At 39.0% G+C, this 19,307-nt stretch overlaps 1 protein-coding gene across 2 annotated transcripts in view; it reads right to left on the bottom strand.

Moving 5' to 3' along the window:
- FHIP2A (FHF complex subunit HOOK interacting protein 2A) overlaps nt 1-19,307 on the bottom strand; it is a 47,255-nt gene that overhangs the window by 19,088 nt on the left and 8,860 nt on the right. The window contains exons 2-9 of one of the 2 annotated variants that reach the window (XM_011716667.2): nt 19,021-19,099; nt 13,024-13,193; nt 10,805-10,909; nt 10,215-10,337; nt 2,909-3,202; nt 2,186-2,382; nt 652-766; nt 71-147 (exon numbers count right to left, since the gene is read on the bottom strand). In XM_011716667.2, coding sequence (XP_011714969.2) covers nt 71-147; nt 652-766; nt 2,186-2,382; nt 2,909-3,202; nt 10,215-10,337; nt 10,805-10,909; nt 13,024-13,193; nt 19,021-19,099 — 1,160 coding nt within the window. Of the gene's footprint in view, nt 1-70; nt 148-651; nt 767-2,185; nt 2,383-2,908; nt 3,203-10,214; nt 10,338-10,804; nt 10,910-13,023; nt 13,194-14,813; nt 18,940-19,020; nt 19,100-19,307 lie in introns of those variants that run through there. The other variant, XM_011716678.3, reaches the window with a different exon arrangement.

Consider the following 19,307-nt stretch of genomic DNA (forward strand, 5'->3'; position numbering starts at 1 on the left):
GAATTAATAACATGACACAGGGATGCTGGTTTTTGTTTTTTATTTTTCCAAAAGAAAACAGGCTACTCACGTTTGCATTAATTGAGGTTCCATAACACCAATGAAAAATCTTTCATGAACAGCTTTGGCAAGAGCAACAGCAGCAGTCTAGAATATAGTAGGAACATCATTTTTTTAATATAAAAGAAAGAATAATTTGTAACATCAATAAATCAGTTTGCTCTCCCCAACTGAATTAATGTGGAAAGACAAAACTTGCCTAATGACTCTCTTGTTGGTGGTATATAAATCTAGATTAGATGTTGGCTACTGGGTCATTTACACTTTTTTCTAAATTTCCAATAATAAGAGGAATAGGACAAAAAATTATTCCAATGTCCATATAGTATTAACATCTCACCAAAGAGCAGGACTGAAGGGAAGTCAGTGTTACTTTATAAAGCACTGTACCGTAGTATTTGAGAAAATATAAAAGGGCAGAACTGTAATACACACATACAAACACATACACACCTTTTTGTTTACTTATTTTACTAACCATGGTATTCTAAGACATTAAAATGTATTGGGGATATAAATTAGGGATTCCAATTTCACTTAGTAGATATTTATATTTTAAAACCATCAAAAAAACAACACAAAATTTCAAACCTTTTGGGCTTCTTTAATGAGCTGATCACAATAATCAAACCAGGAAAGAAATGAAATTAAGGCTCGTTTTCCTGGAAATGCTGAAGCATCTTCTTTATGACTATATGAGTCCAAGCTGTAAGACAAGGAAGAATTGCTAAGTCCAAAGTTATCCAAAAGCATGGACCCTATTCAGAATGTACGGAAAAATGAAAGCACATGAACACACTCAGATAGTATGGTACATTCACACAGGCAATGCTGGAGGACTGTCAGAGGAAGGTTCCATAAAAGAAACCAAAGAGAAAACCTTTTAAATAAGAGCTGTAAATAATTTTCACATATTAAGCAGGAGAAGAGAGATTAAAGCAGAATGGGGCTGCAGGGGGCTAGGTGTGGTGGCTCAAGCCTGTAATCCCAGCACTTTAGGAGGCTGACGTGGGTGGCTCACTTGAGGTCAGGAGCTCGAGACCAGCCTGGCCAATATGATGAAACTCTCTCTCTCTACTAAAAAAAAAGAAAAAAAGAAAAACAAACAAAAAAAAATTAGCCAGGCACGGTGGCTAATGCCTGTAATCCCAGCTACTTGGGAGGCTGAGGCACAAGAATTGCTTGAACCTGAGAGGTGGAGGTTGCAGTAAGCCGAGATCGCTTCACTGCACTCCAGCCTGGGTGATGTAGCAAGACTCTGTCTCAAAAAAAAGAGAAAAGAATGGAGCTGCAGGAGAAAAAATACTGGGATAGCTCCTCACACTCTTGCCCTAAATGTTACCAAGTAACATCAATGAAAAGATGGAGGTTCCCAGCTGCTGGGATGGAAGAAAAGCATGGTAAAGGGGGATCTACAAACAAAAATAGCGAGTGGACTACTTCTCTTCCTGCCCTAAAATGCTATACAGTCGTAATGTTAACAAGTGGGTCTGCCCTATAGATGTTGACAGAAAATAGAGTGGAAAAAACAAAGACAGGTTAAAAATACAGAGAAATACAATAAAAGGTGATTATGTCAAAATATTAGGCTGCTTATAGGTGGTGGGATTATGGGCAACTTGTTTATGCTGCTTTATACTTTTTAATAACTTACAAACATTCTGCAATAATCATATTTCCCTATGAGAATCAAGTTGGGGAGTCTAAAAGGTAGGAAGAAGAGGTGAAACAATGAGGTAGAAGAGATTCTGTACAAACAGGCCAGGAGACAGATTAGACTGCTTTAGAGGCTGTGGAAATTATTTTAAAAGGAGATTCTTTCTTTTAGGGCTTTTTTTGACAAAAATAATCAGTTAAAATTATTGTTTTTAATATAAGCCCTTAAAAATTGACCAGTATAATGGACAAAATAAAAATATCTTAACTATATAACAGCTGGATTGTTCCCACACTCATTACCACTGACTGATACATTTAATACAAGCTTTGAGAAAATATTCCCATTTAATGATCACTAGTAGTGTTCAATTTTTCAAAGATTTCTATCATTGCAAAATAGAAATGGATTTTAAAGTGTAGGTGTAAGAAGTCACCTTTATGGGAAAATACAAGTAACGGTGCTTACCCCCAGTTAATTGCTTCCACGGTTTCAATATCTAATGGATCCACTGACTGAGGTAGGGCCTTGTACAGGGAGGCAAGTCTGTCTGTCAGTAGTTCACACATGCAAGTGCTCTGTGTAAGGCACTTTGCAGCCGCAGGCTCTGGCAAACTTACTAACAGCATCAAGCCTTCGCATGCCTTCACAGCTATTCGGCCATCCTAAAGGAAAAAAAAAAAACCAAACCCCTTCAATTCTTGAATTGTATATACATCAGGTTGTTTGAAAAAATTCAACATAAAAGGATTTAATGTTTTACAGTAAAAGAAAAAAAATAGGCTTTTTTGTGTATTTTAAATGCACATTATTGGCCAAGGGGCACCTCACGCCTGTCATCCCAGCACTTTGGGAGGCTGAGGCGGGTGGATCAGCTGAGGTCAGGAGTTTGAGACCAGCCTGGCCAACATGGTGAAACCCCATCTCTACTAAAACTACAAAAATTAGCCGGCATGGTGGTGCGTACCTGTAATCCCAGATACTGGGGAGGCTGAGGCAGGAGAATCGCTTGAACCCAGAGGCAGAGGTTGCAGTGAGCGAAGATCGCACCACTGTACTCCAGCCTGGACAACAGAGCAAGACTCCGTCTCAAAAATAAAATAAAATAAAATAAAAATAAAAATAAATAAATAAATAAATGCACATTATTGAAATAATATTAGGAGGAAAAAAGTAAGGACCATAACTCACAGGACTTCTAGTAAGATTTAACAAAGAATTCACTAAATTGTAATCCTGGTTTGGACGAACAACTGAGGCCTCTGGCAGTGAGGTGACACTGAGGTTGTCCAAGCTTGTGGACAGGTGATCCATCTGATGAGGAGGCTCATCTTCCAATTCTGTTTGCTCCATTCCAGTAGCACCAGATAATTCCTCTGGATGCTGGGACTGTCCTGTATCTGTTGACAAGGAATCCTGACCTTTTAATGTATCTTCCGAAATTACACTTGGTACTCCTTTGGAAGCCAATGATTTCATCTTATTCTGAAAAGGAATATATGTTTTATAAAAGTCAATCAAGAACTTTTAAAGCCAAAAATAATATTTTAATGGATTTTTCTGTAACATTCCACATGCCTAACCAGAGTAGTAATAAATGTTATGTATGTCACTGAAAATATTCTGACTTTTAACAAACTGTGTTTTAGAATGATTTTACCATTGCACAGGAGTTTATCACACTCCTCATACTAACTACAAAATGTTTTACACCGACCATAAGCAACGAACAGTATTAGTGATAATTTGACTACTGCTTAGAACAACTAATATTAGTGAGGAAACATTTTCAGGAGGTTAATTGCAGTTAACTTTTTTCTCATCACTGGACTACTGTAACTACATAGCCTCCATGTTAATTCTTTTTTTTTTTTTTTTTTTTTTTTTGAGACGGAGTCTCGCTGTGTCTCCCAGGCTGGAGTGCAGTGGCGCGATCTCGGCTCACTGCAAGCTCCGCCCCCTGGGTTCACGCCATTCTCCCGACTCAGCCTCCCAAGTAGCTGGGACTACAGGCGCCCGCTACCACGCCCGGCTAATTTTTTTGTATTTTTAGTAGAGACGGGGTTTCACCGTGTTAGCCAGGATAGTCTCGATCTCCTGACCTCGTGATCCACCCGCCTCGGCCTCCCAAAGTGCTGGGATTACAGGCTTGAGCCACCGGCCTCCATGTTAATTCTTATAAGATCACGGGGTGGGGTGGGGGGGTTTGCAGGGAGGGAAGTACAAACTAACAAATAAAAATATTTTAAAGTTCAAAAGTTACCAGCATTAGACTGAAGGTTTCCGTAAAAGCCCCCAAATTCTCTCAAATATGTAAGAATCTTTTCTAAGTTTTTCCTTAAACCTCTACTCTACAAGAACACAAGAAGCTGGGCACAGTGACCCATGCCTGTAATACCGGCACTTTGGGAGGCTGAGGCAGGAGGATCACTTGAGCCCAGGAATTCGAGACTAGATGGGGCAACATAGTGAGACCGTGTCTCTACTAAAAAAAATACAATAAAATAAGCTGGGTGTGGTGGCTTGCGCCTATGGTCCCAGACCTTGGGAGGCTGAGTGAGGCAGGAAGATTGCTTGAGCCTGGGAGGTTGAAGCTGTGGTGAGCTGTGATCATGCCACTGCACTCCAGCCTGGGCACAGAGCAAGACCCTGTCTCAAAAAATTTTAAAAAAAGAGAAACCAAAAAACTACTCAGGGGACATTTTTACCAGTGTCTTTAAGATAGAAATAAGATTTGCTTGAAATGCTGGTGCTCCCTTCCCCAATCCACACACCCAAACACAAAGAGAATCTTAACTGAAGCAAATTAGCAAATGATTAGCTTCAAGGCAAAAGTATCTTGCTTTCCATTTGAAAAGAAGAGCAGAAATCAAATTACACACATAGGTTAAAATTCACCATAAACTAACTTCTTCACAGGGCCTATCATCATAGAAACATATTAAAGGCTGAATGAATTCAGGGTTCTACTTCCAAAGTTATATTATACTAATTATAAATCACTTTTATTGCATTACCAGTATAGTTTAGACCAATCTTCTTGAGAAATTGAGTTCACAGAACATATATTAAAAGAAAACAACTCTATGGGACTCAATGAATACTCTAAACAATTTGCCAATTTCCAACAAAATCAATGGCATATTGGCTGGGTGCGGTAGCTCACATCCCAGCATTTTGGGAGGCTAAGGCAGGTGGATCACTTGAGGTCAGGAATTCGAGACCAGCCTGGCCAACACGGTAAACCCTGTCTCTACTAAAAATACAAAAATTAGCTGGGCATGGTGGCGTGTGCCTGCAATCCCAGCTACCAGGGAGGCTGAGGCAGGAGAATCGCTTGAATCTGGGAGGCGGAGGTTGCAGTGAGCCGAGATCATGCCACTGCACTCCAGCCTGGGTGACAGAGCAAGACTCCACCTCAAAACAAAACAAAACAAAACAAAACAAAACAAAACAAAAAAAACCAATGGCATATCATACTTTTTAAGAAAGTAAAACATTTCATTCCATTTAAAATACTAGTAATATTGCTGGGAGAGGTGTCTCAAATAAGAACAGCAAGAGGACGGATGTTAGTTTAGCACTCCGTCCTTCAATCAATGTTTCTCAAAGTGAGACTCAAGACTGTTGGTATCCTGATCTTCTGTGGGGCTTGATAAAAATGCAGATTCCTGGGTCCCATCCAGACCTGATGAATGAGAATATCTGGAGGTAGAGCCAAGGAATGTGCATTTTAGAAAAATTCCCTAGGTGATGAGGAACTGTGGATTTAACACTTTGGTTCCTACTAAAACTGTTCCCCTTCTGTTTTAGGGATGTCATCAGTACCCACAACATAGCCACACACACGGCTTCTAAATCTCTTAAACTTCCCTCCCAAATCAAAGATGTTCAATACCTGCTAATTATCTCCATTAGGAAATCACGATGACTCAAAGCATCTGGAACCAAAATTATCATCTTCCCCTCAAAATCAGCTCCCTGGGGGCCCCTGTTTTTCCACTAGCAGCAGACTTATTGGTTCAGGAATTCCAGCATTCAAATCATCCTTTCCCAGCTTCTGCATCTGAGCAGTTACAAGGCCATATAGAGCCTACCTCTATTTTGAACACACCCATTTCATTCCAACCTATTGTTTCCAACTTGGTTATAGTCCTTGTTACTTCTTGCCTGGGTAACTCCATAAGGTTCCAAATTAGTTTCCCTGCTTTTATCTCTCCTTCCAAAGAATCTGCCGTATAAAAGGCTGCTGCCAATTTAACTTAAGGCACAGATACCAATCACATAATAACATCCCTGCTCAAAAATAGTTAATGGCTCCCCAGTATCTACAAGTAAGAATAAACTCTTCATCCTGTCACTCAAAGCCTTTGACAATACTTAGTCTATCTGTTCAGGTGCTTCTTGCCACACATCCTAATTATACTGTTTCCTGAACACACCACAAACTTTTATATCTTCATTCCTTATGTTCACCCACTCTAAACACCTGCCAAGGCTCATTTCTTTTCATTTATTTATTTTTTAATAGAGATGAGGTCTTGCTATGTTGCTCAGGCTGATCTGGAACTCCTGGGCTCAAGCCATCTGCTTGCCTCAGCCTCCCAAAGTGCTGGGATTACCGGTGTGAGACACCGCACCCAGCCTCATTTCAAAGATGGCCTCTTCCAGGAAGACTTTCCTGATGACCTAGAGCTGATGAATCTCTCCATTCTATAAGCACTTAGGGAATTTACTTTGTATCTTTCCTTTGATTCTCCCTTACTCTACTTTAGATTACAGTATCTGAACATTCACATCTACCGTCTTCAGCAGACTGTAAACCCCTTTAGGACAAAGACTGTTTCTTTTCTTTTTTTGAGACAGAGTCTCGCTCTGTCGCCCAGGCTGGAGTGCAGTGGCGTGATCTTGGCTTACTGCTACCTCTGCCTCCCGGGTTCAAGCAATTCTCCTGTCTCAGCCTCCCAACTAGCTGGGACTACAGGCACGTGCCACCAAGCCTGACTAATTTTTTGTATTTTAGTAGAGAAGGGGTTTCACCATATTAGCCAGGATGGTCTTGATTGATATCCTGACCTTGTGATCTGCCTGCCTCAGCCTACCAAAGTGCTGGGATTACAGGCATGAGCCACCGCGCCCGGCTGGCAAGGACTGCTTCTAACTCACATACCATATATATTTAACCCACAGTAGATGCAAATATTGGCTGATATTAATGAACAGAGAGAGATGACATTTCAGGGAATACATGCTTGAGAACTGCAAAACACTTCTGCTCTTATCTATACTTATAACTAATAAAACTGCATTTCTGGCTGGCCACGGTGGCTAATACCTATAATCCCAGCACTTTGGGAGGCTGAGGTGGGTGGATCACCTGAGGTCGGGAGTTTGAGACTAGCCTGGCCAAGAAGGTGAAACCCTATCTTTACTAAAAATACAAAAATTAGCCGGGTGTGGTGGCACGCACCTGTAAACCCAGCTACTTGGGAGGCTGAAGCATGAGAATCACTTGAACTGGGAGGCAGAGGCTGCAGTGAGCTGAGATTGCACCACTGCACTACGGCCTAGGTGACACAGACCGTCTTAAAAACAAAGCAAAAACAAAATCAAAACCCTGCATCTCCCTAAAGATTCATTCATTTAGTGTTAACTGAGCAGTTCCTATGCATTGTGCTAGATTCTAGAGAAGCTGTGGGGACCCAAGATTAATGAGACAGAATCCTTGTCCTCAAGGAGCATACTGACTAGCAGGAGAAAATAAAATGCACTTAAATAACCAGTGCTAGGGGACTGTGGTAACTGACATTAAACACATACGAATAGTCCTATTCGTTAAAAAAAATGCAGATACCTACCACCTCTGGCTTTGGAGAAATACGTTATAAAAACACTAAACAAAGCAGACGTGTCACTAAATCTGAGAGGTGTTCTCTGTAGTGAGGTTTAGAAATGTGAATGTTTTTCTGAAGACGGGTACATACAGTGTACCTCACCATAAACATACATAAGCCTACGTATTTCATCTGCTTCTGGTCTATGCTATGCACTTAGAAAACAAGTTTCAGAAATTTTTGAGAAAGAAATTCTCCAGGCTTGTTTGGGGAAAAAAACACTTGCATTCCAAGTACACTAAGGTTACCTAAGAAAACGTTAGCAAAAATGAACTTTGAGAAGAAAAATCTCAGTTAGCAAAACTGAGATATTCCTCATAGTATACAAAAAACTAAAAAAAACTCTAATACCATTATAAATCTTTAGAAATCCAAAATCATTACACTGTTCTAGCCATTTCGAAGCAAATTTGCAAAAGATGACACAAAATATAACGCATATGATGAAAAACACACGACGCGCGAGATTAGTGTTAAGGGCATGCATAGTCCTTAACACTACCTAGAAATTTAAATTCATGAAATTTTACAGCTTAGCTGCTTACCTAACTCCAGTTAAGAGTCCAGAATAGAATCCTAAATTACTTAGTAACGTAAAATAGAAAACAAACCCATATATTGGAGTGGCTAACATTTAAAAATAACAAAACAAGAAAGACCTGACAACATCCAGAGCTGATGACAACATGGAACAACAGAAGCTCACATACGCTGCTGATGGGATGCAAAATGACAAAGCCACTTGCAAAACAGTTTGGCAGTTTCGCATGAAAATAAATATACACTTACCATATGATCCAGTGATCCTACCCTAGGTATTTATCCAAGTGACATGAAAACCTAAATCCACGCAAAAATCTGCGTGTGATGTTCTTAGTGGTTTTATTCACAACTGTAAAAAACTAGAAACAACCCAAAAGTCCCTTACTGGTGTATGTGTAAACAACTGTGGTACATCCATACAATGGTATACTACTCAACAACATAAAGGAACAAAATCATGGATGAATCTCAAATGCAATAAGCTAACTTTAAAAAGCCAGAATCAAAAGGCTAATTACATGGCTATGACTTTTTGGGAAAGAGAAAACTACTGGGATGGAAAATAGACCAGTGACTGCTCGGGCGTAGGGGTGGAAGAGGGATGACTACAAAGGATCATGGGGTAGTGTGACAGAACTGCTGCACATCTTGATTGTGGTAGTGGTCACACAACCGTGTTCATCAAGTTCACAGAAAGTAGACCGAAAAAAAGTGAATTCTATTATATGTAACATATCTTAATCCAAAAAAAGGAAAAGAAAGAAAAATTTATTTACATATTTTTTATTTATTTGAGACAGAGTCTCACACTGTTGCCCAGGCTGGAGTGCAGTGTTGCAATCTGGGCTTATTGCAACCTCCACCTCCCAGGTTCAACCGATTTTCCTGCCTCAGCCTCTCAAATAACTGAGATTCCAGGCGTGCACTACCACGCCCGGCTAAGGTTTGTATTTTTAGTAGAGATGGTATTTCACCATGTTGGTCAGGCTGATCTCAAACTCCTGACCTCAACTGATCCACGTGCCCCAGCCTCCCAAAATGCTGGGATTACAGGTGTGAGCCGCCACACCTGGCCAGAAAAATATTTTTTAAAAAACTGAAAAGAAGGCCAGGTGTGGTGGCTCATGCCTATAATACGAGTACTTTGGGGGGCCGAGGAAGGAGGATCGCTTGAGCTCGGGAGTTCTGGACCAGCCTGGACAACACTGGGAGACCCTGTCTCTACAAAAAAATTTTTAAAAATTAGCCAGGTGTGGTAGTGCGCACCCGTAGTCCCAGCTACTTGGCAGGCTGAGGTGGGAGGATCACTTGAACCAGTGAGGTTAAGGCTGCAATGAGCCATGGTCACACCCCCACATCCAGCCTGGGTTACAAAACAAGACTCTGCCTCAAAAAAAAAAAAAAATTACAAACAAAAAGGTAAAAAGACAAAAACAACATAATCATTTTTTCTAAAATATTCCAAAATGACTTCACTGCTGAAAAAAAAAAGTGAATGAAAGCAAAAAGTACAAAAATATATTTTTTACTTTAAATCTAGAAGTGAAATCCAAAATATCACTTGATTTAAATAAACTATGATTTGGTGATTATGGCTATCAAAACAGTACGAAATACTACAGCAATCCCAACTGCTATGAGGTTGGAGAGAGAACTCGTGCTTTTTTCCATCTTGTCCAAATCTGCACATGCCATCCTTATCCCAGGACAGATTTCCCATGCTACATACTAGGGCAAGCTTGGCTGAAAATATGATAGCATATCAACTTCTGCGACTTGTCTATCTCTGATTCAACCTTCAAGCTGACCTCTCTTAAGCCATGACTTTGTATCTGTCCAGTCCCTGCACCACCTCGTATCTCTGGCTCAACTGCATTCTTTGAAATTCTTTTTTTCCCAGGAGAATAAAATAGTGATCTTAAAGGAAAAATAATTCTGGGAAGTAAAACAAGCTAATAATCTGCAAAATAGAGCTCCTTCTAATATTATTCACAGAATTCAATTTTCATAATGATCTTAATGTAACTATAGTTTGAAGGTTGATAAGAAGTGTATCATACCTCTAGGAAAAAGTTAACCAGGTAGGGGTCCTGTTTCAGCTTCGCACACACAATGCAAAGAAACTGAATCTCTTCATTTTCTGTTGGTGTTGCTAGGACTTCACCACAGAGTCTAATTAATTTCTGTGAAAACAATTGTTTTTAACTTTTTAAACTTAGGTTACTTTTTACAAATTTGTAAAATAATCATTCATTTACCTTAAGGATATTTAAAATTTTCGTATGATGCAAATACCCTGCATTAATCAGAACACTAATGATATTTATAATTATCTATATAAAAATAAACTTATTAGTGGTAAATTTCTCAAGTTCATTACTGTAAATAATTAACGAGTTATATAATAAATTCTCCTTTAGATGTCATGGAAGTAAAATCCAAGGGAAATTCATGTATAAAATTTTAAAAGAGAATTAGAAAGACTGTAAGTACACTTGATGTGATGCATAAAGAAAGCTCAAGTATTTGCTAATTTGCATGTTAATTTTGGAATAATTTCATTATTTTTACTCTCAGAAAAATAATATAAAATTATTTCAACATTAAAAGAAATCAAACCAAATAATTTTATGTAAGGGGAACAACATACCTGCACCGGCCTGTGCACATTAATGTGTGGAAGTAGTGGCTGCCGGATTCTTCCCAGAAGTTTCGTATAGAAAATCAAAACCTGCTGTTTCATTCCCGGAGGACACTGGGTAGAGGAAAAAAGGAAAGCCAACAGGAAAAGATCAGACAATGCAAACTGAAAAGCTGCAAAAATCAGAGAGGCAGTGTATATGAATGTATTCCACCTTGAAAAGATAATGCAACTGGCCAGTTAATAACTGTCAGAATAAAATTTTCAATCAAATATTAATGATGGGTATTCCAGAAATAATATTATATATCTGAGACCATAATATAGCATGTGAGACCATAGGCTCATGTAGTTACAAACAGCATGGTGATAATCTGTTGTTGAGATTAGAGTTTGGTGCAGTCAATGTCAACATGTTTATATTCTAACACGAAACTGTAATAGTTAACTCCCTGCCGGAACAAAGGCAAAATCTTGTTACTTAGACTGATGACAGACAGGTCATCAACAACTTTCCATCATATATATGTAGGAGTAAATAAAGCCTCCTAACACACATGTAAATAAAAGGAAACCTGTGGTGTAAACGGTTGTGATTTTATCCTAACATCATTTTAAATTAGAGCCGTTCCTCAGTATACACGGTTATATCCAAATCTGCACTTACTCAGTTCCGGTAGTCAGCCCCGTGGAACTCACATATGTGAAAATTCAGCCCTCTGCATAGGCAGGTTTTGCATCCTGGAAATACTGTATTTTCCATCCATGTTTGGTTGAAAAAAAATCTGCCTATATGTGGACCTACAAGTTCAAACCCATGTTGTTCAAGGGTCAATTGTAAGTATTCTTTGCCTATTATAATCATAATATAAATCAACCAAATTATCTACATTATAATAGGCAAAGAATGTTTAATAAATTAGTTTTTATAACATGCCAGTTGTTTTAAGTATTTGCTGAAAAATAGGTAAACCCAATGATCACTCACACTGCAGATTAAGAGAGTATGAATTAACAAGCTTATGTTCCTTAATTAAGCTGCTTATACTGCTTCACATTTCAAATACAGTTACAAAATGAGTATTTCCAAAGCATCATCATAGACATGCTATCTGGAAATAGTATAAACTATAATCTCATGCACAATATTTTTAAGCAAGCAAATACTTTACATTATTTAGATAAACCACTAAATTATATTTACAACCACCTGTATTAAAATAAATTTACTAAAGTACAATTACTAACTTTTGCTCAAAAATCAGTTAATCAATTTATTATTAACAATCCTTCTCTCCAAAGGACAGGAAAAAGGAGGAGAAGGAGAATGAGTTCCACAATATTAGGCAGCAGGTGTGTTGCCTAGAAAACATAAATTGAGTGAATTTAACTTAAAAGTAAATTAGAGTATTACAGACAAAAGGAAATTGTCTTGTATGCTACTATTCATAACTCTCTTTGTCATGAAAGTGTGTCTGTAGGTTTCTTTTGTTTTAACCTAATTTTTTTTCACATATATCATAGAAATTCACAGAACGATAGACTTTTAGGGCTGGGGAGGCCCCTCAACAATCACTTTTTGGATTTTAAAGAGGAGGAAGATTAACCAAAGAGACTTATGATGGTCACAGTGTGTGAATAATGAAGTCAGGACTGGAAGCCTGGCCTCCTAATCTGAACTCAAGGCTCTTCCATTCCCTCACTCGGCCACACGGCTGGAAAACTTGTCTCTATAACTAATTTGAAGGCTTTGCGATATAAAATATTATTGATATCATAATTTCAGCTTTGTAAAGATTTTTCAATATTCATCAGACCTAAAAAATATAAATTGGCTCCACTCAACAGTTTAGTTAGTGTCAAAATAATCAGTGACATTCTCTTCCAGGACTATGACAAATAATTCCTATTTTTTCAATCCTATTTTAACTGACTTCCTTCTCTCTTTTTTTATTCTGAGCTCATGTACTTGAGTTTATTTTCATAAATGTTTATATTGGAATTCTAAGCAGCCAAGTACTAGTTGTTGTCTAGAGTGTTTGGAATCTTTCTATCTCTATGGACATAAGTGTATAGGCTACATAATTTTCTTTTTTCCACAATCTTAACTTGAATCCTGCCATGTTCAATACGCACCTTTTAAATCAAGTATTTGGCAGTTTCTTTATTCATAAGACATTAAGGCATGTACTACACGCCCAAAAACATGGTGTGGATTAGGAACTTACATCAGCTTTCCCCAAGGTGTATAATGTTTCCAAGATTTTGTGATGGAGCAAATATTCCATACATGGCCCCGTCTCTCCAGATTCCCGTTCATTTTCTTCTTGAACCAGTATATCTAACATCTGTTCCAGATGCGATGGAATATTTGTATCGGTCACTGGGGCTTTATCATCTAAACAACAAAAAACACTCATCAAATATTTAAACATTTTTAAACTGCATATTTGCACCTAAAATACTCTCTGTCTTTCCCTTTTCCTATTCAAACTGAGAAAAATCTGAACTACACACTTAAGTGAGGTTTATAAACATAGTATGATTATCTCTGCTAGAATTAAGATGATGCATTTTGTCATATTCTTACCCCAAAACTGAATCAATATTCTGAAATATGGCCAGGCACGGTGGTTCACGCCTGTAATTCTAGCACTTTGGGAGGCCGAGGCAGGTGGATCACCTGAGGTCAGGAATCCAAGACCAGCCTGGCCAACACAGTGAAACCTTGTCTCTACTAAAAACACAAAAAATTTAGCCAGGCGTGGTGGCGGGCACCTGTGATTCCGGCTACTCAGGAGGCTGAGGCAGGAGAATCGCTTGAACCAGGGAGGCGGAGGTTGCAGTGAGCAGAGATCGTACCATTGCACTCCAGCCTGGGTGATAGAGTGAGACTCCATCTCAAAAAAAAAAAAAAAAAAATCTGAAATATATTCCGTAAGCTAACATTCATCTATCCATAGTAATTCAGAAATAAGAGTTATTTATGTGGGAAAATGGGAACATGACCAGGAAAAATACACGTCATATCAAAATGTTCTATGTGTACTTGTAATTAAAATATTTTTTTCACTTAGCCAGTTCAGAAGATCTGAACTTTAAGTTTCTTTAAATAGAAATAGGTTGGCCTTGAACATTAAGGCAAATAACCTGGGATATATGAAGAAGACGGATTCTGTTTTGTATTGCTACTACATTATTTTGTAGGATTGGGAAGTCTGTCAATGCCCCTAATTCATTTTCTTCTGTTAAAATGAGAAGGCAAAAGGAAAACCCACTATTAAAATTATTGACATCTCTCATTAACAGATGACTGTTTTCCAAAATCTGTTTTTCTTTTTTTTTTTTGAGACGGAGTCTCGCTCTGTCACCCAGGCTGGAGTGCAGTGGCCGGATCTCAGCTCACTGCAAGCTCCGCCTCCCGGGTTCACGCCATTCTCCTGCCTCAGCCTCCCGATTAGCTGGGACTACAGGCGCCCGCCACCTCGCCCGGCTAGTTTTTTGTATTTTTTAGTAGAGACGGGGTTTCACCGTGTTAACCAGGATGGTCTCGATCTCCTGACCTCGTGATCCGCCCGTCTCGGCCTCCCAAAGTGCTGGGATTACAGGCTTGAGCCACCGCGCCCGGCCCCAAAATCTGTTTTTCAAAGTTGCTTCTCTGGAGAATTTTTATTAAATATTACTGATTTCTTATAAAAAAATAAAAATTTAGTGCTATTTTTTAACATATCACAGTTAGACTCAAACATCACATGGTTTTATCAACCTATCCTTATTATACTAAGGTTAAACTACTCTTAAAAATGTGAAGTTTTATAGAACATTTAAATACAAAATACATTAGGAAATGCCAAATTCTTTACTTATGTCTCTATTTTCATTTACGTTGTACTTCTATAGTTTGAACACCACAATTCTGGTATGCTATGTACTGATATGTTGCTTTGTCTGTATACTAGCACAGAGAGAAAACCATAACTAAGCCTTATGGAGAAAACAATGGATAGAGAAGGGTCACCTTTGTTTTCAGGAGGACACATGTATCAAGTTTGATATGGTATGGGACAGTTGTTAGAAGAATGGGTCCTGGAGTTAGACAACTTGGATTCAAATCTTGGCTCTGTCACTTTCAGGTGGATGAACTGGTGCAACTTATGTAAGCATCAGTCACCAACACCTATAAAATGGAACTAATAAACACTAGTGAGTACTATTATATGATTTCAATGAAATAATAAAGCCCAGTCCTTAGCACAGAGTAAGAATTCAAGAAATGTTACGTCTCATTTCATATTCTAAAATGAGTAGCCTAGCGCTAGTAAAGGATGATTTATAAGTTTACTTATAATTTATTTTTCAAAAATGTGTTTTCCCCATAATTGTAGCCTTTATATACACAAACACTCCAGGAAAGAATGAATGTTCAAGCACAGTTTAATTACAATTACTTATGGCAAAAAAATGACCAAAAATACTTTTTAAATTGAGAACTAAATTAATTGTAAATTGAACTTGACAGGATTAAAATCTTAGCTCCCTATAAGACAAGATCTAGTTTCAGCCACCGATTCTCATCATTCCTGAACTATAAATGGCATTGTGCCTTTGCATATGCTTTTTTCCACCTGAAATGTTATTTGTTCCATATTTTATTGCAATGTACATACTTATTTCTGCTACTAGATTGCAAAAAATCTTTTAAAGCAAGAACTTATGCATTTTCTCAAAGCCATGGAAGCAGGAAAAAAATTATAAGGGCTAAGAGCAGTCCTTTGAAAAGGCAGCTCCTCTCAAGAAACATTTCTGTAGATCTGCTGGCTAAACATCTAAATGAAGTTAGAAATTACATATGTATATTTTTTTGTCTGATTTTTACTTACTGCACAAATATAAAGGATTTTTTTTCTTTCAACAAATCACGTATAATCCTGTCAGCTTGCCAAATGAACTATTCTCATATTCTCATGTTTCCTTTTAGTTAAATGACATGCATCCAATCTGCATATCCACCAGTGTTTACCTGTATACTCCTCAGGGGATCCTGTAGTGCTAGGTAGCAATGTCCCTATTTCGTTCTGTCACCAAATTTTGGTCCATGGGCCAAATCCAGCCCTGCCATCAGTTTTTGTACATAAAGGTGCATTGGAACAAAGGAAAGCTCCTTTTTTTTTTCTTTTGAGACAGTCTCACTCTGTCATCAAGCTGGAGTGCAGTGACGTGATCTCGGCTCACTGAAGCCTCCACCTCCTGGGTTCAAGCGATTCTCCTGCCTCAGCCTCCCGAGTAGCTGGGACTACAGGTGCATGCCACCACGCCTAGCTAATTTTTTTATTTTTAGTAGATATGGGGTTTCACCATGTTGGCCAGGATGGTCTCGATCTCCTGACCTCATGATCCACTTGCCTCGGCCTCCCAAAGTGCTGGGATTACAGGCGTGAGCCACCGTCCCTGGCCTGAAGGCTCATTCTTTAACAGCAGAGCTTAAGAACTGCAACAGAGACTGTATGGCCCACAAAGCCTATCTGGCCTTTTATGGAATAGTTTGGCAACCCTTGACCTAATCTATTCTCATTCCCCATATTCACTTTCCATCCTTCCTATTTACTGAGAACATCCTTCCTATTTTCATCCTTCCTAATTACTTCCTATTACTTGCATCTAAAACAGATGCAACCAGAAGATAACTTCCAAAGACTCTGTACACCATATCTACCTGTTTCCTGCATTTATACCCTTGTTCTGCTTTCTACCTTATTTTGATGGATGAACTGTACTCACGCCTATTTAAGGCCAAGCGTCTACTTTTACACAAGATCCCTTCCTCCCTTGCCTACTTAAGGATATTGCACAGAAATGATCTCATTTGGCTGGATGTGGTGGCTCATGCCTGTAATCCCAGTACTCTGGGAGGCCAAGGCAGGTGTATCACCTGAGGTCAGGAGTTTGAGACCAGTCTGGCCAACATGGCGAAACCCTGTCTCTATATAAAAATACAAAAATTAGCCAGGTGTGGTGGTGGGCACCTGTAATCCCAGCTCTTGGGAGGCTGAGTCACAAGAATCTCTTGAACCTGGGAAGTGGAGGTTGTTGTGAGGCAAGATGGAGCCAGAGTAAGTCTGTCTCAAAAAACAAAACAAAACAAAAAAACAAAAACAAACAAACAAAAAAACAAAAAAAAAAAGAAAAGAAAAAGAAATGCTCTCATCTTACTCTTGTATCTACCCTTTTCTCTACTAGATTGCTCCCATCAAATAAAACTGCAATATCTTATGTCTTTTTAAAGAATTTAAAACCCTTTCCTGCTGCCGTATCTCCTTCTCAGCCCCGTTTACACTAATATGCCCCATGAGAGCGGTCTACACACATTGTCTATACATCTTTTCCACCCATTTTCTCTTTTTTTTGAGCCAGTCTTCCTCTGTCACCCAGGCTAAAGTGCAGTGGTGCCATCTCCACTCACTGCAACCTCCACCTCCTGGGTTCAAGCAATTCTCCTGCCTCAGCCTCCCGAGTAGCTGGGATTACAGGTGTGCACCACCATGCCTGGCTAATTTTTGTATTTTTTTGTAGAGTCGGGGTTTTACCATCTTGGCCAGGCTGGTCTTGAACTCTTGGCCTCAAGCAATCCGCCCATCTCGGCCTCCCAAAGTGTTGTGATTACAGGCGTGAGCCATCACGCCCAGCCAGTTCCACCCATTTTCTCTTAAACCTACTCCAATCAGGCCTTCTCTCTCCTCCCTGCCATTAAAGTGGCTCTTATCAAGAAAACTAATGTGCTTCTTGTAGCTAAATCCAATGATCCATTCTTAGTCTTCATTAACCTGACATCAGCATCATTTGACACAATTAATCCTTCCTTCCTCTTCTAGGCTGCTGAGGACACCATTTGCTATTGGCTGTCTTCTTCCTTACCGGCAAAAGCAGCTTCCTTCACTACTGTCCTCATCTTCCCAACCTCTAAACACTGGGTCCAAGAGTTCAGTTTTGGACGCCTTCTCTCCTCCATCTATCTTTCCTCCCTAGATAATCTCATCCAGTCACAGGGCTTGAAGTCCTACTTACATGTTAATAACTCTCAATTTCATGTCTTAAGTCCAGATTCCTGTTGCCAGTTGTCTACCTGATGTATCCAAGCAGACGTATGATGGGTATCACACTCAACACGTACAAAATGTGCTCACAAACCTGCTCCTCCTGCAGTCTCCCTGTTCTCAGTAAGTGGCACTCTACTTTTCTAGCTTCTTAAGCCCAAAACTTTGGAGTTATCTTTGACTCTTATTCCCTTATCCCCAATATCCAATCCATCAACAAATCTTCCTTTAAAATGTATCCAGAATGCAATCTCCTTAGCACCTCCACCCTGGGCTAAGCCATTATTGTCTCTCGCTGAGACTGCTGTGACAGTACCCTGTTTTACCAGCTTCATCCCTGAATCCTGTCAATCTAAGTTTTTTCACAGAAGTCAAGGTAATCAAACAGATTACATTTCAGCTCTACTCAAAACCCTCCAAGAGTTCTCACAGTAAAAGTCAAACCCTTACAGTGGCTCACAAGGCCCTGGGGGAATATGCGACAAGCCTCCAAACCCCCACCTCTGTCTTCTTTCATCTCCTGCCACTTTCCTCCTTCAGTTTGCTCTATCCACACCGGCTTCCTTAAAGTTCCTGGGATATGCCAAGTATGCCATATGCTCTGGCCTGAGGGTTTGTGAATTAGGTGTCATTCCCGAGACACCCTTCCCCCAGATATCTAGCAGGCTCAGTTCCTTTCTCCTTTAGATTTCAGCTCACAAGTCATATTGGGCAATGAGGCTTTCTCTAACCTAAAATAGCCAACTGTCCACTCCCACCACCCAAACGTACCCCTATAACCCTTTAGCCTGCTTCATTTGCCCTTGACGCTTATCATCTGACACACTATATGTATTTGTCTATATACTGTCTGCCTCCTCCCAATCAATACACAAGCTCTGTGAGGACGGCAGTGTGGCCTGTTTGACTGTTCTATCCCTCAGTGCCTCAACGATACCTGACACATAGTAGTAGGTGCTCAACAGATACATTTTTAAATGAGTGACTGAATCTTAAAGACAAATTAAAGATAAGATTGTCTATAAACTTAGATATAAAATAAATTTGAAGACTTATTTAAAAATATTTTAATATTTTACAAATTTTCTGTTTAACTTTCACAAATTTTCAGTTAATATCAGCATTGTTCCTTACCTGAAGTCTCTATGTAGTAATGGGTAATTGCCTTCCAGTGATAAACAAAATCTTCTTGTAAAGGAAGAGAAGGTGCAAGCTACGCAAACAAAAGACCACAACAATTAAGAAAACGGCATTGAAACTTTCCCATAACTTACGACTCTATATTTATGTATTATGATGCAATGGTAGCATAAAAATAAGGGGTGAACTTTGTTTTTATATGTCAGATATCAAACAGAAACAAAATAAGTCGAATCCAAGAAAGTAAAAATGAGTTATCAAGAAAGAGGAAAAACATAATT

This window comes from Macaca nemestrina, chromosome 9 (genome assembly GCF_043159975.1).
Source record: "Macaca nemestrina isolate mMacNem1 chromosome 9, mMacNem.hap1, whole genome shotgun sequence".
Lineage (NCBI taxonomy): Eukaryota > Metazoa > Chordata > Mammalia > Primates > Cercopithecidae > Macaca > Macaca nemestrina.